At 37.4% G+C, this 18468-nt stretch overlaps 1 protein-coding gene across 1 annotated transcript in view; it reads right to left on the bottom strand.

Annotated features, from left to right (window-relative positions):
• Positions 1-18468, bottom strand: part of LOC107684973 (teneurin-3-like) — a 323878-nt gene that overhangs the window by 74388 nt on the left and 231022 nt on the right. Inside the window, exons 9-10 of the mRNA XM_016481367.1 lie at positions 7016-7221; positions 3280-3490 (exon numbers count right to left, since the gene is read on the bottom strand). Of these exons, the coding sequence (XP_016336853.1) occupies positions 3280-3490; positions 7016-7221 (417 nt within the window). The remainder of the gene's footprint in view (positions 1-3279; positions 3491-7015; positions 7222-18468) is intronic.

Below are 18468 nucleotides of genomic sequence, written 5' to 3'. Positions count from 1 at the left end.
GTTTTTAGAGAAGAAAAAAATCACCCACTGACTTTCAAAGCTGCTAACGACTTTCTACTTCGAGGATCTTGATAGAAATGTAGTGGAGTGAAAAGTACAATATTTGTCTTTCAAATGTAGTGAAGTTAAAGTCATAAGATTCCAGAAAAAAATAATACTCAAGTAAAGTACAGATACTCAAAAAGTGTACTTAAGTACAATACTCAAGTAAATGTACTTAGTTACTGTCCGCCTCTGCCCACTAGCCACTTAAAACATAGATCGATAACAGCTCTGACCATCATTATACACACTCATCTGTCAACTCTTTTCTTTATCTCTCTCCGTTCATACAAATATTCACACAGAGGCTAAAAAATGTATAAAATGCATTAGCATTCAAAAGCTTGGAATACATAAGATTTTTTTTTTTTTTTAATGAATTTGAAAGAATTTCGTTATGCTCAGCAAGGCTGCATCTGTTTAGAAAAAGTAAAAACAGTAATACTGTGAAATACTGATACTCTTAAAATAACTGTTTTCTATTTTAATGTATTTTAAAATGTAATTTATTCCTGTGAAGGTAAAGCTGAATTTTCAGCAGCCGTTACTCCAGTCATTAGTGTCACTTGATCCTTCAGAAATCATAATATGCTGATTTGGTGCTCAGTTGTTGTCAGTTATTTTTGGTGTTCAGTTATAGTTATTACTTTGTTGTTTTATCAAAAACTTATTCAATATTTATGTGGAAACCATGATAGATTTTTTTTTTCAGGATTATTTGATGAATAGAAAATTAGAAGGAACATTTATTTGAAATATAAATCTTTTGTTTAATTATAATCGTCTTTACTGTTAGTTTTGATCAATAAAGGATTTCTTTCTTTCTTTCATTCTTTCATTCTAAATATGACTGACCTCAAAGTTTTATAAGTGTATATTGTACACCGTGTTTTCCTATAAATAATATTATCAGCACATCAAATTAACTGAAATTTTAAATGAATTTCACAATGTCTTAGTAGTTTGCATGCCTCCTTTTTGCTCTACTGACAACAGTCACCTGTAGGAGAAAAAAATAAAATCTGTGGCGACGGTTTTGCAATCCGTCCCCTCAGTTTATAAACCATACTCACGAATTCTTAAACTGTTCCCTCAGTTTAACAAATCGTGCCCACGGATTAATAAACCGTACCCACGAATTTCCAATCTGTGCGCTCAGATTTTGTAAACAATACCTTCGGTTTTTGAATCCGTACCCACAAATTCATAATCCGTGCCAACGCTTTTGCAATCCGTTCCCTCAGGTTTGTAAACTGTACTCACGGATTCATGCAGCAAGCTCCTAGGTAGCCTACGTGTTAACGAATCATATTGTATATTGTTTTATTGCATATTATTATGTGGAATAGGCCTACAGCAAATTCTCTTAAGTGATTCTCTATCAATTGTAACGGTACGAGGTGGAATACAACGATTTAATTAGAAAGATGTGCATCAAAATCTTGTTTAATTTGTGATAATCTTAGCACTTGATTATTATTGTATAATAAACCTGGCATTGTGACTGACTTTGGAGTCATTTGTTCCTCTTTTGTAAGTCGTTTTGGATAAAAGCTTCTTCTAAATGCATATGTAACCTAAATGTATAATAATAATAATAATAATAATAATAGCTATTATTATTATTATTATTATTATTATTTTAATTTATAGGCTAAATAAATGAGTGCACTTAAGACAGTAAAATGTTTGTCATAAAATAATTCATGAATGCTTTATTTTTAAATAACCTTTTACATTTTTGGAAATGTGTTTGTGTACTATTCATTCTTAACATATTTCATTCATTCACTCACAGACTTATTTAGGTGATTTCATTATACTAAGCTTTTTCTCCCAGAGTTAGATGCATGCTTCACTGTTAAAGTTATTATTAAATAACTAGGCCTATTATAACATTGCATTCAGTTAGAGAGCAAAGGAATGACAACATAACCGGTACATTATTGGTTTTGTATTGCTTTTTACCTTCTTCTCTCGAAACTCTATCGTTTTTTTAACATTTTTTTTTTAGAAAATTCAGGAAATTTTCTATTCTTGCTAAAAAGAAGACTATTTTGTGAGTGCGGCTCATGGTCTCATAGGCTACTATGAAAAATAATGTTTAATAAACACAATACTATGCATCCCGCACCGTGGTTGAATCTGCCGGTGGGGGCGGGGCCACAAATCCATGAGTTTACAAACCCGAGGGAACAGATTGCGAAAGCGTGGGCACGGATTATGAATTTGTGGGTACGGATTCAAAAACCGAAGGTACGGTTTACAAAATCTGAGCACACGGATTGGAAATTCGTGGGTACGGTTTATTAATCCGTGGGCACGATTTGTTAAACCGAGAGAACAGTTTAAGAATTCGTGAGTATGGTTTATAAACTGAGGGGACGGATTGCAAAACCGTCGCCACGGATTGTTTTTTTTCCCCTACAGGTGACTTCCCGGGCTCCGTAAGAACTCTTATTTTGAAGTTTGTGTAAAACCTGATGATCATGTGATCCAGAATTATTTGATAATGTTCCAAGAGCATCCTGTGCTTCAGTGGAGGCAAGTTAACATGGTCTGTCACAAATTTGAATAGCGACCAATAAATAGAGCAGATTCTTAAAAAAAATCTAATTGATTTTATGACATGATACAGTACTGTGCAAAAGTCTTAGGCCATTAGTATTCTTACCAACAAAAAATGGTTTTAAGTTATTTCCAGTTATTTCTATCTGTTGCTATAGTGTGTCAGTAGGAAATATCAGTTTACATTTCCAAACATTCCTTTAGCCATTAATTGTAATAATCCAGTGACGTTTTTGTATGCACAACTGACTGCCAGCAGCCAGTGCTCCACACAGAGATCTGATCTCACCTTCATTGAGTTCATCTGGAATTACATGAAGAATCAGAAAAAACGGGGGCAGACTAAATCCAGATGAATTGTGGCAACGTCTCCAAAGACACTTGAAGAAACCTTCCTACAAAGCTAATGTGAAATGTTTTAGGCACTTGTGTAAAAATGCTGTAAAGTGAGGATACTTTCAAAAATAATGTCATAAATAGATTTTCTTCAAGCATCTTGTTTGGAAATGTAAACTGATATTTGACACTACAGCAAAAGATAGAAATGACTGGCTTAAAATCATTTTATGTTGGTAAACATACTAATGGCCTAAGACTTTTGCACAGTGCTGTATATAATAAAAACATGTATAAAAACAACATAATATGATATGTATAGTCATCATTTACCTATGATGATGGTGTTGTAGGAGACCTGCTCAGTGTTTTTGGCGTCATTGTAAAAGGCGAGGTGCCAGGTGCCTGAGTCCAGGTAGCGGATGAACTCTGCCTCATGAACGTTAACTGAACGAGTCTTCCTGGCTGCTCCTTCCACCTCCACCAGTCCACGCTTCTCTTTAGCTATCAGACGGCTGCCATCCAACAGCTCCACGAAGTCATACTGTACACACACACACACACACACACACACACACACACACCAAATCAAATCCCAGTTTAATCACAGACAGATCAGAGCATAGTGCAGTAACAGCAAATATTCACTGCAGCTCCCCCTATTTGATCTTAATATAACTGTGCAGTATATCTAAAGTCTGATGTGTTATACAATACAATGTCAAAGAATTGTTTTTGAAGAGCATGTGGGTCTATTACATATAAATTGCAAGAGACTGATGTTTGTGAATATATTGCAAGTGATGTAATGAATATGTTTGAAATCAAGAGGGTGCTTACACTCTGGTATCCTCTTTCTGAGTGATAGGGGAAATCTTTAAAAAGATGCTCTACATTTTAGAAATGCTTTGTCACAATGTTATTTTTATTTTTTTGTCACTCACTCTGCTCCCAAAGAGTGAGTTTGAGTCAAGGCCTCTGAAGAGTTTAACATGCTGTTCTCAATTTACAATGCATTAAAAAGATATTTGTTTCCTAAGAGACCCTTTGGAGAACGACACAATAGAGAGAAAGGAAGAATAAGTGAGCAAGAGATTACTAGACTATGTCTGACAAAACGTGAAGACATTTCAATCAGTGGGGAAACATAAGTCTCCACGCCTCTGTCTGTCAATAGAACTTCAACCTATTCTTTATTCAGCCTTTAAGAAACATATTGATTCATGTATGGCAATTAAAGCACTGGGTCAGTGCTATTGACTCTTATTGTGGAGGCCTCCGCTGCCAATTACCTCTATTAAGCATTTACGGGTTTTGTGATGTACCCTTGAAGGAGCCTAGGCACTGATGTTGCTTAGCAAAAAGAAAGAAACAGGACCAGGAGAAATAATTGGTTTGCGAAGGCCAAATGCAGTTTTTAATTAAAGTGGGCAAAACATGCAAATGGAAACTGAATGGGGATTGTCGGGCTCTACCGTGTAGCTTTGAAAGTCAGGTTTGAAAGTGTGACAAAAGTGACGGTCTTTTGAGTAAAGTTTGCTGTCTGCCATTTGTAGCAGATCTGTGAGCCTCATCTAAAAGCACGACAGTAATTGAAACAGTGGGTGTTGTGGTATTTATTACATCTGGTTACACTGAGAACTATGACTGTAATTATAAAATGGAAATTAAGAGAATTACCAATGTGAAAAACATCATACTACAAAAGATTGCTCAATTCTTCTTGATTTAGCATTATGGGCATTGGAAAAAGACGCAATGGTGCTATTTTCAACTGTCATTTGGCACCCACAGAGATCATCTAAACCCAGCAGACCCCTGGGGGTCAGTGAAAATACTGCAGGAGAAAACAGAAGTTTCTTGAAAATGTTGCGTGATGTTTCTAACTAATGCAATAATTAGTTAATGTTCTTAATGAACATGATGATTAGTGTTTTCAATTGATTAAAAACATAACTAATTAATTGTATCACTGATATGAATACTACTGATGTCTCTATGAAACTGAAATTGTATGAAATATTTAACCATTGACTATAGCCATTCAGCATTAAAGTTTAATTGAGAGCTATCAATTTTAACATTTATTAGACTTTAAAAAATAACAACTTTTAATTTAAGTGAACTTAAATGACAATTTTCACATAAACCCATTATAATAAATATCATATTTACCTGTGCCCTTCAGCAAGTAGGAAATATACAGAAATTGAATGAAGCTATCAAACACTAAATTCTAAATTAAATATAGATGAATCCTTAAAGCTACAAACGTTATTGATTTTCTCTTTTTTTCTTCTGTTCTTTGATTAACAGATATCACAGCAGCTGGGTTATTAGGTTATTGTGGCTGCTTTAGGAGCTGCCGCTGCTGAACATGGCGCGCATCTGACACGCATCCTATTTTCTAACAACTCTTTACTTTTCAGACCCACTTCAGGTCTTAAAGTCTCTACCAATGAGCTGTCGATTTGAATCGGGTGTGTTAGATGAGGGAGACAGTGCCATGGTGCTCCAGGACAGTTCCGAAAACCACTGCATTTCAGAGACATGTTCTTTAAAGTGCCCCTATTATGCCTTTTCGAATATTACCTTTCATGCAGTGTGTCATGTAGCTGTATGTGAACATAAACTATCTGCAAAGTTGTGAAGCCAACAGTGCACGATAAAAAAAGTTATTGTCTATCAAAAAAAAAAAGAGTCGTCAGGTATTTGAATCTTATTCTGTTACGGCTCTACATCACGAAGTAACACATTTGCATAATGTCTGCCCACGTTCTACGTCGCCAACTTGCCCGCCCACAAACAGTAACATTTCCGTGTGGTTAACATCATGTCGAGAAGACGCTGTATCCTACGCCGTGAGAGTAAATTTGTTTTATCATATCTTATAATTACCACAAACTTGTTAACACTTGACACCTACCACTGAGAAACGTCCTGCTCCAGTCGTGCTTGTGAATCAGTTCATCATCAGACTCCGGCTCGAATTGGTAAGGTACAATCGATACCATCTTTTCTATGTATTGACAAGTCTCCAGGTTGTCATTCCTTCATTGCAATGGGCATTTCGTTTCCAACACGCGCTGTACGCGGTAGACCAATCCAGAGCCAATCGCTCTACGGCTCTGGACCAGTCACAAATGACTGCCCCATCTGACCAATCACAGCAGTGAGGGCTCACGGAAAAGAGGGGTTTAGAGAGACTGATTCTTTGAACTGCTTCGCACGAGTCGTTTACGAACCATTTAGAAATTAGGTAAAATTAAATCTATTTTTTGAGAAAACTAACATGTTTTTTGACCTTGAATGCATGTAAACCTGTTTTAGGAGACTCATAAAACCTAAAACAGTATTAGCAACCTTAAAAATGGCATAATAGGGGCACTTTAATGTGACTCATATATAACAAATACATGCATGCACAGTTTTAAAGCAGCTTTAATAGCCTTTTTGGTAACTTCATGACTTAAATGATGACATAACTACAACACTGCATGCTCGTAGTTTCTTTTGCGCTTTTATTATGAAATGCACAGTGCGCGTCGCCGTTTTTGTGCGTGCAATTGAAGAGCACGTGCTATGAGCACAGTATAATGGCTGACAGGACAGGAAAATTTGTTTTTACTGACAACATCTCATCTGACCGCAGTTCACTGTTATTCTACTGAAGCTCCCTCGTCACCTGTACCTTTTCCGTGCTAGCGCCTGGCACTGAGGTGAAGTTGGAGTGTGTGTCTGAAAATCTCCCATTTGATGTGGTCATAAAGATGTTCTACATGTAAATAAACGCAATTCTCATCAAGAAAAAAGAGACAGAAGCAGCAGTTGTGAGTGGGGTGGCCAAACCTAGCTCCACCCTGCGTTAACTGCGTTAAACTGAAAAAAATTAATCGCATGCATTAGTGTGCTAATTTTGACAGCACTAACTACAATAAAGTGTTCTGGAGAAAATCTCAAGTCCCTTGGTCTGTAACATTTGAGTAGGCATCATCAAACCAATATATACATTTCTTGGTTAAAGTGGAACATTCATTTCAAGAACAGCAACAAAAAATGTCTCTGATACCTGAGTGTGTGTGGGCGGCAGGCCTTTCCGGCCATAGACCCCCACCAGGGCGCCTCTCTGGACAGAGATGTTGAACTTGAGGGACTGTGGCTGGTCAATGAAGAGCTGAGAGCGCCAAAAAGTTCCTGGAGGGACATCCTGTACTGCTCTACGGCCCACATCCACCTCACCTGTGTCTATGGTGTTATTCTCTTGAAAGTAAACTCCTAGAAAGAGAGATACAGGAAGATGACATTTGTAAGAGACAGACAAACCATATTTATGCTAATAACCTACTGGAAGTAGAAGTTATTAATTTTCAGCACATGTGATTTGGCCCTCTGAGATACTGTGGTCGAATGTATGCAAGATGGAAAACAAGCTAACGGTAACTGTGAGCAATTTCCGTTCTATATGATCTGCCTCTGCCCATGTACAGGGACATAATTAAAAAGAGATGTGTGGAAATCCATGTTGAACCATGAAATTTTTGGCATTGCAAGGAAGTTTGATTTATGCATTGAAAATCATTCATCTTGTTCATCACGAATGCCTTGTTTACAGGCAATAGATTCCATTTGTGATCATGTAAGCGGTATGGCTAGTATGGCAGGAAACCAATAACATTAGAACAACCAGCAGCAGGAACTACAACAAACAATACAGTAACATTTTCACATCACAGTCAGTATGTTCTATAAAGGTATTAAGCAACAATCTGTGTTCAAACCGAACCTGAAACACAGATGGTGTATTTGAGTGAATCTCTTTTTAAATGAAACCGTTTAAAAGTTCCTCCATTAGCAGCATATGTTTGCGTGCCAATGCAATTGTGATTTTTGCTATAGCCTCAAGTGTGATCAAACATTCATGAGGAATACCAGAATAGTCTCATTTCAGAAATCATTAAATCACTTCATAAAGCATTTAATTAGCATCTTTAAACCAACTCTTTCTGACCCTCACTCCCAAGATAAAAACACACAGTGAATTACACAGCCAACAGTAAAGAAAAAACTAAATTTTATACCATTATACTCTAGGGTATGTTAATGTTTATCAAAAGCATCGTTAGCCAGCTATGGTCACGAGTTTCACTGTTAGCAACATAGTTCAACGATTTGTTTTTTTCCTAAAACTTCAGCTCCAATGAACATATGATCCTTGACTTGTGGACAGATTATGCTCTTGAGAAAAATAAGCAAGCTAACATGCAGAACAATCTATATCCGTCATTTCATATGAATACATATTTCATTTGACATCTTTTATTTGTCAAGACAATGAAAGAGCCATTTTTGAAGAGTGCACATGTGAATGCACTCTAGTAACCTGGGGGAAATCCAGATTATTACGTAAAATAAAAAACCTTGATTGAACCGAACATCTGTAAATAAAACAAAACAACAGAGAACAAATATGGCAACTGTTTACACCAGTAATCTTAGTAAACAGTCATCACTAACTAGTTCATTTCTCCAATGATATATCATACTATGGTAGTTAAGCAGCGATTATCCCTGGCAAAACACAACCCTTGTCAGCAGTGGGCATATTCATTTCCTGATATTAAAGGGACCTTGACGAGATTTTAGAATAAACTTGATACATCAAGTATAGTTTAATTTATAAAGATCAGCCATAATGGTAACTGGCAAGCCACTGTTTTCCAAAAGTAGTCAACTGTGGTAATATTATATGCAGAGTATAAGCGAAGCTATTTGACTTCACAGCTCTTCCTTTAACAAGCTGGAAAGCGAATGTCTAGAAATTACACACACAAGCGCACAATGAACTCACCAACAGAAGCCTCGGCATATTCCAACCCCTCACAACATGTTACAAGGCAACAGTGCGGAATGGAGCGGTAATGGGAGAAGGAGAATAGGCTATGCTCATATGCTAGCTAATGGAGAGCAGCTGCCATTAATATTGCATTAATTATTATTGCGTAATTCCGTAGCATGCGGGCACTAACCATACGCGTGTTGCTAATGCAGTCAGTCGGTTACATAAAGAGCATGTTGGAGTGAATGAAAGAGTAATTAGAGAGGACTTGCTGACTGTTAGTTTTAATGGGAGCATGCCTGTGGCCCTAAATGCTCTACAGAGCAAACGAGAGAAGTCATCTGTGAAGCTCTGATCAACAGTATTGTCCACAGGATAAAAAGAAGGGGATGGTATGCTTAAAGAATGCCAGTGGAAAAGAGGTTTGCTTTCTGTGTGTGCCAGGGATGCCCGCGGTGTTTCTTGGACATGGATATTGAATTGGCATTTGCCCATGAGAATCGCAGAGATGTAGTAGGTTTGTTTTGGCTAGATGCAAAGACTCCCTAAAGCCCTGTACTTCTCTTTCTATTTCTTTAGAAGTTCTTTAGCTTCTCTCTTCGTCTTAGCCATGTAATCTGCCAAACTGTCTTGATGTTTACTGTTTAAATGTGTGTGTGCATGTTTCTGTTGGTAAGGGTATTTTTTTCTATACCACATAAAATACCACTACTATCTGACAGATATCACTGACTGGATGTCCTTAGAAATGACACTTGTCTCAGTGACTGTCTCTGGCTCTGTAAAAAGCAAAAATCTGGAAGAATGTGGGTATGTACAGGTATGCCATTACTTTTACATTTATGGTTGTTGGCACAGAATTTACACACTGCCCCTTAAAATAACAGTTCAACAAAAACAACAACAAAAATGATCACATTATTTACTCATTCTGTCATTCAGGTCTTTTCAGTTTAATATAATGACATTTGGTGAAAGGTGACATTTTTTAGTGAATTAAATTTAGGTTTGTTCTTCATACAAAGCTATCTCATGACTTCAGAATTTTTCAGAACTTGACAGCCCCTAGTTGCAATGAAATATAGCTATATAGAAAAGATCTACAGTATGTGGAAAATAAACTGCTGCTTCTTTGTGTTCTACAAAAAAAACAAAAAAACATGAGTTTACAATGACATGAGGGTGAATACTTATGCCAGAATGAAATATTTTGGCTGAACTACATTAATTGATATTAGTAGTAATAATGTGGACACAATGTGAAAAAAATATTTAGGCTATTGCTTTCATACTGAACACATTAAAAGAAAGGAGAGATGTAGATTTCTTGCTGCAGTGACAAATGACAAGCTGTTTGTGACAAAGTTTACACTCAAGTACTCAATCATGGTCATGCAACTATACAAAAACATGTCAAAAAGAGGCCTCATTTTTAATTTTGTCATTGGGTATGGTGTGACTTTCGCCGGTGTCTCACTGTACGACTCATTAGACAACAATTTGCTTCAACACTGCACACACGCGGTGACTTTCAGTCCACAGCTGCAACAGTCAAGACTCTGGAGACACACACACTCTTACTTTCAAATGGCTAGACGGAGCATAGCTGAATGGGTCTTGAGACAGGGTCTTTAAAATAATTATTTTTGACTTGACATGTCACATAAAAAACACAACCAAGTACTAAGTTTATTTCTGTATGTGCTGTCAGGTACTCCCATTGACAAAATTACTAAAATGCACATTAGGGGCAGAATTTAACTTTTCCATTAAGAGGCATTTTGTACCTTGTATTGACAGGGTATCAACAGCATGAGGCTAAACCCATGAAAATCAAAACACTTTTTTTGTTACTGATCACGCTGCCCTACACCTATCCTTGATTTCCCGTTTAATTCACTTGTTTCTGCCTCTCTCACTTTATACCTATTATTCACTCCCTTCAAAACACTCTCTCCATATGCTTTTATTGTCATCACCCCACTTTCTCCCTCTCTCACCATTTCTGTTGGGCCCTGAGAGACATTAACATTACACGTGCGATTTTGCCAAGTGTCTCCCCTTCTTCCAAATGCATTCAGTTGCAGATTTAGCACCTCTTTATGACTTTCAGAAAAGTCACTTGAGCAGTTTTTAATTCACTGAAGCCTGTGGAAGAGTGTCTGCATGTGCATTAGGAGAAGCGGTGGTATATTCATTAAGAGGGTGTGAGAGAGTATCATGCTCGGCTCTCTTAGTTGCTGCAGTGGGACTGAATACAGAGCTGCTCAGATGATTTGTTAAAGAATGGTGCAGCACATAAATAAGGCCCCATGAAACATTGCTAAATGCAATGTTAGGTTCCACTTCCAGGCACCAGGGATAAAAAGGATAAAATTCAGTTTTAAGTGCAAGCCTACAGCTTTCACACATGTGTGAGGATGATGGAGTCTCTGAAGTGTGTGTGTTCGAATACAAAGCAGTCAGTGTGAGGAACACAAAATTATTATTCTATTATACGGTAATGACATTCCTAGTCACATACAAACACACGCACATCTGAAGCAAGACAGGCAATCTAAAGCACATCCTGTCATTTAGGAAAGAAACTGCACTGAGGCTATTGTCCCTGCTTTGAACACACACACACACACACAAACACACACAGGTTTGTTTTTATGGTTTATGGGGACTCTCCATAGGCGTAATGGTTTTTATACTGTACAAACCGTATTTTCTATTGCCCTACACCAACCCTACCTCTAAACCTACCCCTCACAGGAAACTTTCTGCATTTTTAGATTTAAAAAAAAAAACTCATTCTGAATTATTTATAAGCCTTTTGAATTACGGGGACACTGAAAATGTCCTCATAAATCACCTTCTCGTTGTAATACCTATGTCATACCCATGTTATTATACAAATTTGTGTCCTCATAAACCACATAAACATGCACACTCACACACACACACACACACACACACACACACACACACACACACACACACACACACACACACACACACACACACACACACACACACACACACACACACACACACACACACACACACACACACACACACACACACACACACACACACACACACACACACACACACACACACACACACACACACACACACACACACACATACACACTCACACACACACACACACACACACACACACACACACACACACACACACGCACACACACACACAGAGCACTTGAAGCTCTTTTATGGAGTGAATGCTTTTAGGTCAGCTGTCTCTCAAAGAAAGGTGACCTGCAGATGACAACAGCAGCACCCTCAGTTATTACTCACTTTTTCTTCACTGGAGAAGAAGAGACAGACAAATAAGTGAGTGTGTGTACGTATTTCAAAGGGTCTACAGCAGGTATATGTAAGTCAAACTTTGCTGCGTGTGATGCATGTTCATTCTGTCAGTAAGTATCTGTGTGGATTTGCTGCGCTTCTATTCATGTGTCTGTGTGTGTGGGCAGCTTTTCTATCCTTGTGGGCATGAAATGTCTGAAAATCCCACTAGAAACACAATAAAACCTGACAAAACCAGCTAGCTGGGACATCCTTGTGAGGATAAATGGTTCATGAAAGAGCTAAATATGTCTAAAATTTTCTTAATAAAAGAAAATTCTGTAAGCCATTTACAGATAGAGGTTGTGGTTAGTCTATATTTATAATTATACAGCAGTTAGATTCGGTTCATTTGAGAACTGATTTCTTATTTATAGAGGAAAATCCATAGAGTATAACATTCACAATTGTGCTGTCTTTCTCATGTCATATTGCTTAATTAAAGACCCCATGATGTGGCTTGATGAGCAAAATTTTCTGTGGGACATTCTCATTCTCATTCCGATTCGACAAATATCTGTGTAGTGCAGGATAATTCATCAATGTTTTTGGTCAGTAATCGAAGAAAAAACACTACCTTTCAAAAGTTTGGGGCTAGTACAATTTAAAAAAATAAATTAATTAACTGTTGTATTCAGTAAGGATGCATTAAAATTCATCAACAGTGACCATAAAGACAAATACATTGTTACAAAAGATTTCTATTTAAAATAAATACTGTTCTTTTTAATATTCGATTGTTAAAAAGAAGTATCAAATATATTAAGCAGCACAAGTGTTTTGAACATTGATAATAGTAATAAATGTTTGTTGAGCGTGAAATCAGCATATTAGAATTTAAATCATGTGAAAAACATATCCTAACAGACTAAAGGCTGTAATTAAAGCAAAAGGTGGTTCAACAAAAAATACTGACACAAGCGGGTGATCCGTTTTCTAACTCAGTGGTTCTGGTTTTTAATTTTTTAAAATTTTTTCTGACATGTTGGTGTTATATCTTTCACTTGGATTTTTATAGGTTGCACTGAGTAAATACAACTGGATAAAACACAAACTGTGTCTGTCTTCATTTCAGGCTGCAAAGCAACAAAATGTGATTATTTTAAAGGGTTCAACAAAATGTGATTCTTTTCTATACCCACTGTATGTTGACCGAAATCGCCAGACTGCAGTTTTCTGCTTGTGTTTGTATGTGACACGTCCTTCACAGAGAGCGGTGGTGGTGTTGGTGGGCATGCACGCACAGATCAAGGTTAACTGAAGGAGCTGGGGGTGCTAGCTGCTGTCTGTATTGATTGAGAGTAAGCTGTGTGATTGTTCACATTGCTGATGGCTTCATTAACTTGCTGCTCTTCTACAGGACCCCCCTCATCCAGTTTGGCCCTCACAGCAGACTAAAGACCCACTGCTGGAAGCTTCTGCTATAGCAAATTCTCCTGCCCTGTTAACACATTAACATTCCCCTGCACTCAATGGCATACAAATTTTTATTTCTTTCAATTAGAAAGGGAAAAAAGCAAGGTGGGGGCTAGTGCTAGGAAACAAAAGACTGACTATGCTGAATGCAAATTCTGCTCAAATAAATGTAACCTGATTGTGTCACTGCTGCTTAAGGGGAGATGAATGACTTCCCCTTGCTGTGTAACTAAACAGCCACAGACGCCTATATAACTGCATCACAATCAATTTACCCGCAATTTGTGACCAATTGATAAAAGCACATCCAATTTCTTAACTCTGCTGATGACAAATAGACATTATAGAGACTGAAAATGTCTTATAGCTGATGCAAAAATGCCCTGATCTAATGCTACATCACTGCAAGCGTGGACACGTCCATCACCTCAAGAACAAACACATTACTGTAAGGGGCATCATCATAATGGCCTTCAAACATATGGCCATCCATCTTCACAGCATGAGTGTGTGTCCCCCTGTGTCTGAGTGCTTGAATTAGTACTTAAGTGAGAGATACCTTGTGGGAATACACCTGCTGGTGGGTGGGAGAAAACGATAGCGCCTGTTTCTGTGAGGTTATTTATTTCTTATTGTATTTGTTATTTAGGTTATGCTGTTAATCATAAGTGCCTTACACCATGTTGACAAACCAAAAGCATCTCTTGCATTTTAATATGAGCTCTTCTCTTGATCTGCCACAACTTTGCTCTGCCCACAGTGAAATCTCACTGGTTCCTGTAAAGCACAGATGTATATAGAATGCATTAGTGCCCGCCCACTTTTTCAGCAGCCTTGGTTCTGGTATTTTTTTCTATTAATTTTTCCTATAGGGATTTAAAAAAATGCTTTGTTAAAGCGTTATATGCCATGTAACAAGCCAACCAGCTATAAGGTGAATTACAACTTTACAAACTTTCATTTGAAGCAAAAAAAGTATGTGAAAATCAGACAAAAAGACAGCGGTATTGAACACAAAGAGTGAAAAATTGAAGGGGGTCTGAATACTTTCCGTACCCACTGTACATAATGGCTTTAATGAAGGAAAGAACTACAATCCCATGAAGCATTGGGAATGATAATCTAATTCTAAAAGATGGTGAAATATAAAACTATGACTACTGGAATTTTCTGTACATCATCATGGGTAGTGTAGTTTTTCGCCACAGATTCCACTGTTAAACATGATTGAAAATAAGTTGAAATAATAACAGATGGCCTCAAAAAAAGGACATACAATCACCTCGGAGCTCACAACAGGTCTGTATTTAAAGGTTTTTTAAGTTAGCGTTAAAAAATCACTTTCCCTTTGGAGAAAACGAATGGAGTTTTTACTACTGGAACCCAACTGTTGCATTCTATTTTATAATATTTAAAAACATTTTAAAATATGTAAATATGCCAGCAAAGGTAGACAGAATGCCCCAAGGTGCTGTGCCACTTGATAAAAAAATAGTACAAATATTTAAATAAATAAAATTGTTATGTTTACTTTTTCATGTTTTATTTCTAATTCAAATGAAACCTATCACCTGAAGTTTGACCTTACTGTCTGTGTGTTATGAGTGTGTGACTTGTCTTGTGAATTTTAGTGCAGACAGACTTAATAAAATCTCTGGCAGGCATGTATCAATGAATGCATTTGATAAGTTAGCACTTTCCTTTCTGTGATGCATGTACTGTGCATCAGTGGCAGTCAATGTTTGGGACTGATAGCTGTATTTACTCGCACCATTTTATCACAACAGGTGTTCAGGACCCCTTACAGCTTACAGAAGTGAACTGAATACTGTCTGTATGAACGAGTAACTGAAGTCAGCCCCCTGTTCTATTCTCACCAGAATAGCAGTAACCATAGTAACAGTAAACATCAACACCGGCATGTCTTTTCACAATTGACATGGTGTTATTTAATAAACAAGTCGAAGTGCGAGTTCATCCGTGAAATCTTAATTAACCGTCAATGGCTTTCAATTTTTAACTGAGTGTAGAACGCAGCATCTGGGTCATGACCAGACCACAAAACTGATGAGAGCGGATCTGGAGAAAATACAATGACTGGATCGAAAACCCTCAAAAGAATGTATCTATGTTTTTTTTTTTAAATACTGAAACTCTACATGAAAAAATACAACATGAATAAAACACAATTGCACTGTACGACACGATCCACTTGAGAAACAAAATAATGTAAGATAAGAAGTTTTGTTTTCTGATATTTTATTATTATTATTTTTTAATTAAAAAAGTTTGTTTAAAGCAAGAACAAATATCTGCCAATGGGAAAGAAAATGTAACTTATTCAAAAGGAAAACAAGCTTATTTTTCTTCCCGTAGTGGACAGAAAGATATTTTCCTATATTTTAAGAATTAACTAATTTAATTTTGATAAATTTATCAGAAAAAAAGACTTGATATGTTATGCCACTTTGCCTCAAGTAAATTAATCTTGATTTAAAGTAATTTGAAGTAGGCATGAAATGTATGTTTAATAAAAAAATTAATGTTGTGAGCTCGTAATTTTTTATCAAAATCTTGTGAAAATGACATACTTATTTTTGGTGATTTATGCAAGAATTCTTGAATCATTTAGTCCATTTAATCCAGCCCCTGCAAGCTCATCGCAAAATCCATTCAACAACCAATGCACAGAACCAAGTCCCTGCTCTACATATTTTCTTTTTCAATGTTTATTTTTTTTTTTTACATACTATTTAAGAAATTCCCTTTTTGTGGTGAGAGTAATAATAGTCCAACATTCACACAGCAAAGGTTTACCGAACTCACTCTTAGGCCCTGTGTCCACCAAAGCATTTTTCCCCGCGGCTAGTGTATTTTTTCAGTTGTTCTCAATGGGAGCGCCGCGTTTTTTTAAAACGCCAGGAGCGTGCCGAGCGCTGAGTGTCTTTTTCGTGCTGAGCGTTCGGGCATTTTTTTCTCACGCCGAGAGTTGAAGAATGTTCAACTTTGGATAAAACGCTGCGCTCATCACTGTCACTTTCTAGTCAGCTAACCAATCAGAGTGCAGGAGGGGCGGGGCAAATTCCACACCGATCAACTGTCACAACTGTCATTTTGTTACAACGACATGTCAACATGCACAACAACGGGAAAAATGGAGGAGAAATTAATATTGCTGGTTTCTGAGCATCCATGTCTCTACCAGATGACTTTCCCAGACTACCACAATGTAAATTTTTCTTGCTTCAGTTGTTTTGTTTTTGTTTTTTTTAAACGGACTAATCTTTTTGTCCATATAAATTTCAGTAGAAAAATGTGTGAAAAGTGGAAGTACCTGAGGGACACATATAAAAGAGAGAAAAATGAAGAGAAAGAGAGAAAGAGGTCAGGTTCAGGGGCAGCAGGAGGCAATCGGAGGTGGAAGTTTATGTCCATTCTAAACTTTCTGGAGCCTTACATCCAGGACAGGGACACCTCTAGCAATTTCAGTCAAAATAGGACATGTGAGGAGGATGTCAGTGTAGAGGCTCTCCTCGAGTCCCTGGTAACACCAGTGGAGGTAGTGTAGCATACTATGTGAACTTCAATGTTAAAGTGATGCTATATCTGTTTTGCTGCTATATCTGTTTAATAAATTGCAATTATTGACGTTTTTTTTCTTCTGTCAAAGGAATTATTAGGCTATTATTAATAGTAGTAATAGCAGCAGTATATGTTATCAATAAATTGCTATTAATTTTTTTTTATTATTATTATTTTTCCCTCACAGACAACAGATGAGAATGCACAATCCCTGTCACTGAAAATTGTGCCCTGCTCATCCGAAAGTACTCCTTGAACCGGCTTCCATCCAACTTCAGTTCTTGGACCAAATGATGATACTCACCGAGCTGTTTTTGCGCACCCAAAATCTCATGAACCCACACAGACCGGCGGGTCCGTCCTTTCTTTCTACGTGGTTCAACCACCCCTCCATCCAAAGCAAGGACCAGAGCAAGTACTCTACATTGTGTCAACATTTTAGTCAGAAACAAATTATCTACCAAATCAGATACAAGTAACAGTTTAGCGGATATTCCGTATCATAGCAACCAAAGCGTCTCAACTGAAAAAATGCTGCGCCACAAAAAACGCTCTCAAGCACTCGCAGCTGGGCCTTTTCAGCAGAGCGCCTGGCGTTTTCAGCTGGCTAAAAACGCTTTGGTGGACACAGGGCCTTAAAATGCAGTTGTGAATGCTGAAAGTTTAAGTCAGTTGATTGTTCCATTTATAACCGAACTAAGCATGAATGGAACGGAATTTAGCACTGTAAAACATGACTGACAGTCATTTCTGCTGCTGTTTGAGCGTAGCCAATGTGTGTTTCTGAGTGCATGTAAAAATGGCACTCCATTTCACTGGTCAGTAGGTTTGTGTAACAGCTAATATTAAGGACAGAGTGAATCCTACTTTCAAGAGAGAGAAAGATAAAGAAAGAGAGATTCTGGGTAGAATGCCAGGGCATTTCGCAATTCTCACTACTTGGCTTCATGGTCTGAAAGGCCCAGACAATCCCACAAACTAATTTATTGTGCATTCTGCACACACACAGCCCACTCATATTCTCCCATTAAAACGCTCTCTTCTTTGAGCTCAATAATTTCACCTAAATGTGTTTTTTGGCTCATCTTCCTGATTCCCAGACTGTTCCCGGACATGTCTGCAACAGCCGTGACAGCCGACACATCAAAGCAGCTGCCCTGATACTGTAAGACTAGTGTCTAAATGCTGAGGAATGTAAGCCTGTTGCTCTCACAAACACAGAGAGGTTTATACTATCAACACAAAATACTGAAACGCACACCCGAGTGCCAGGAAAGATGGCATGGTGCAAAGAAAATGGTTTTGGAGTGAATGATTAACATTTGTGT

Source organism: Sinocyclocheilus anshuiensis, unplaced genomic scaffold, assembly GCF_001515605.1.
Source record: "Sinocyclocheilus anshuiensis isolate Anshui unplaced genomic scaffold, SAMN03320099.WGS_v1.1 scaffold685, whole genome shotgun sequence".
Lineage (NCBI taxonomy): Eukaryota > Metazoa > Chordata > Actinopteri > Cypriniformes > Cyprinidae > Sinocyclocheilus > Sinocyclocheilus anshuiensis.
The sequence above is the reverse complement of the archived record's forward strand: the minus strand, read 5'-3'. Positions and strand labels throughout refer to the sequence as shown.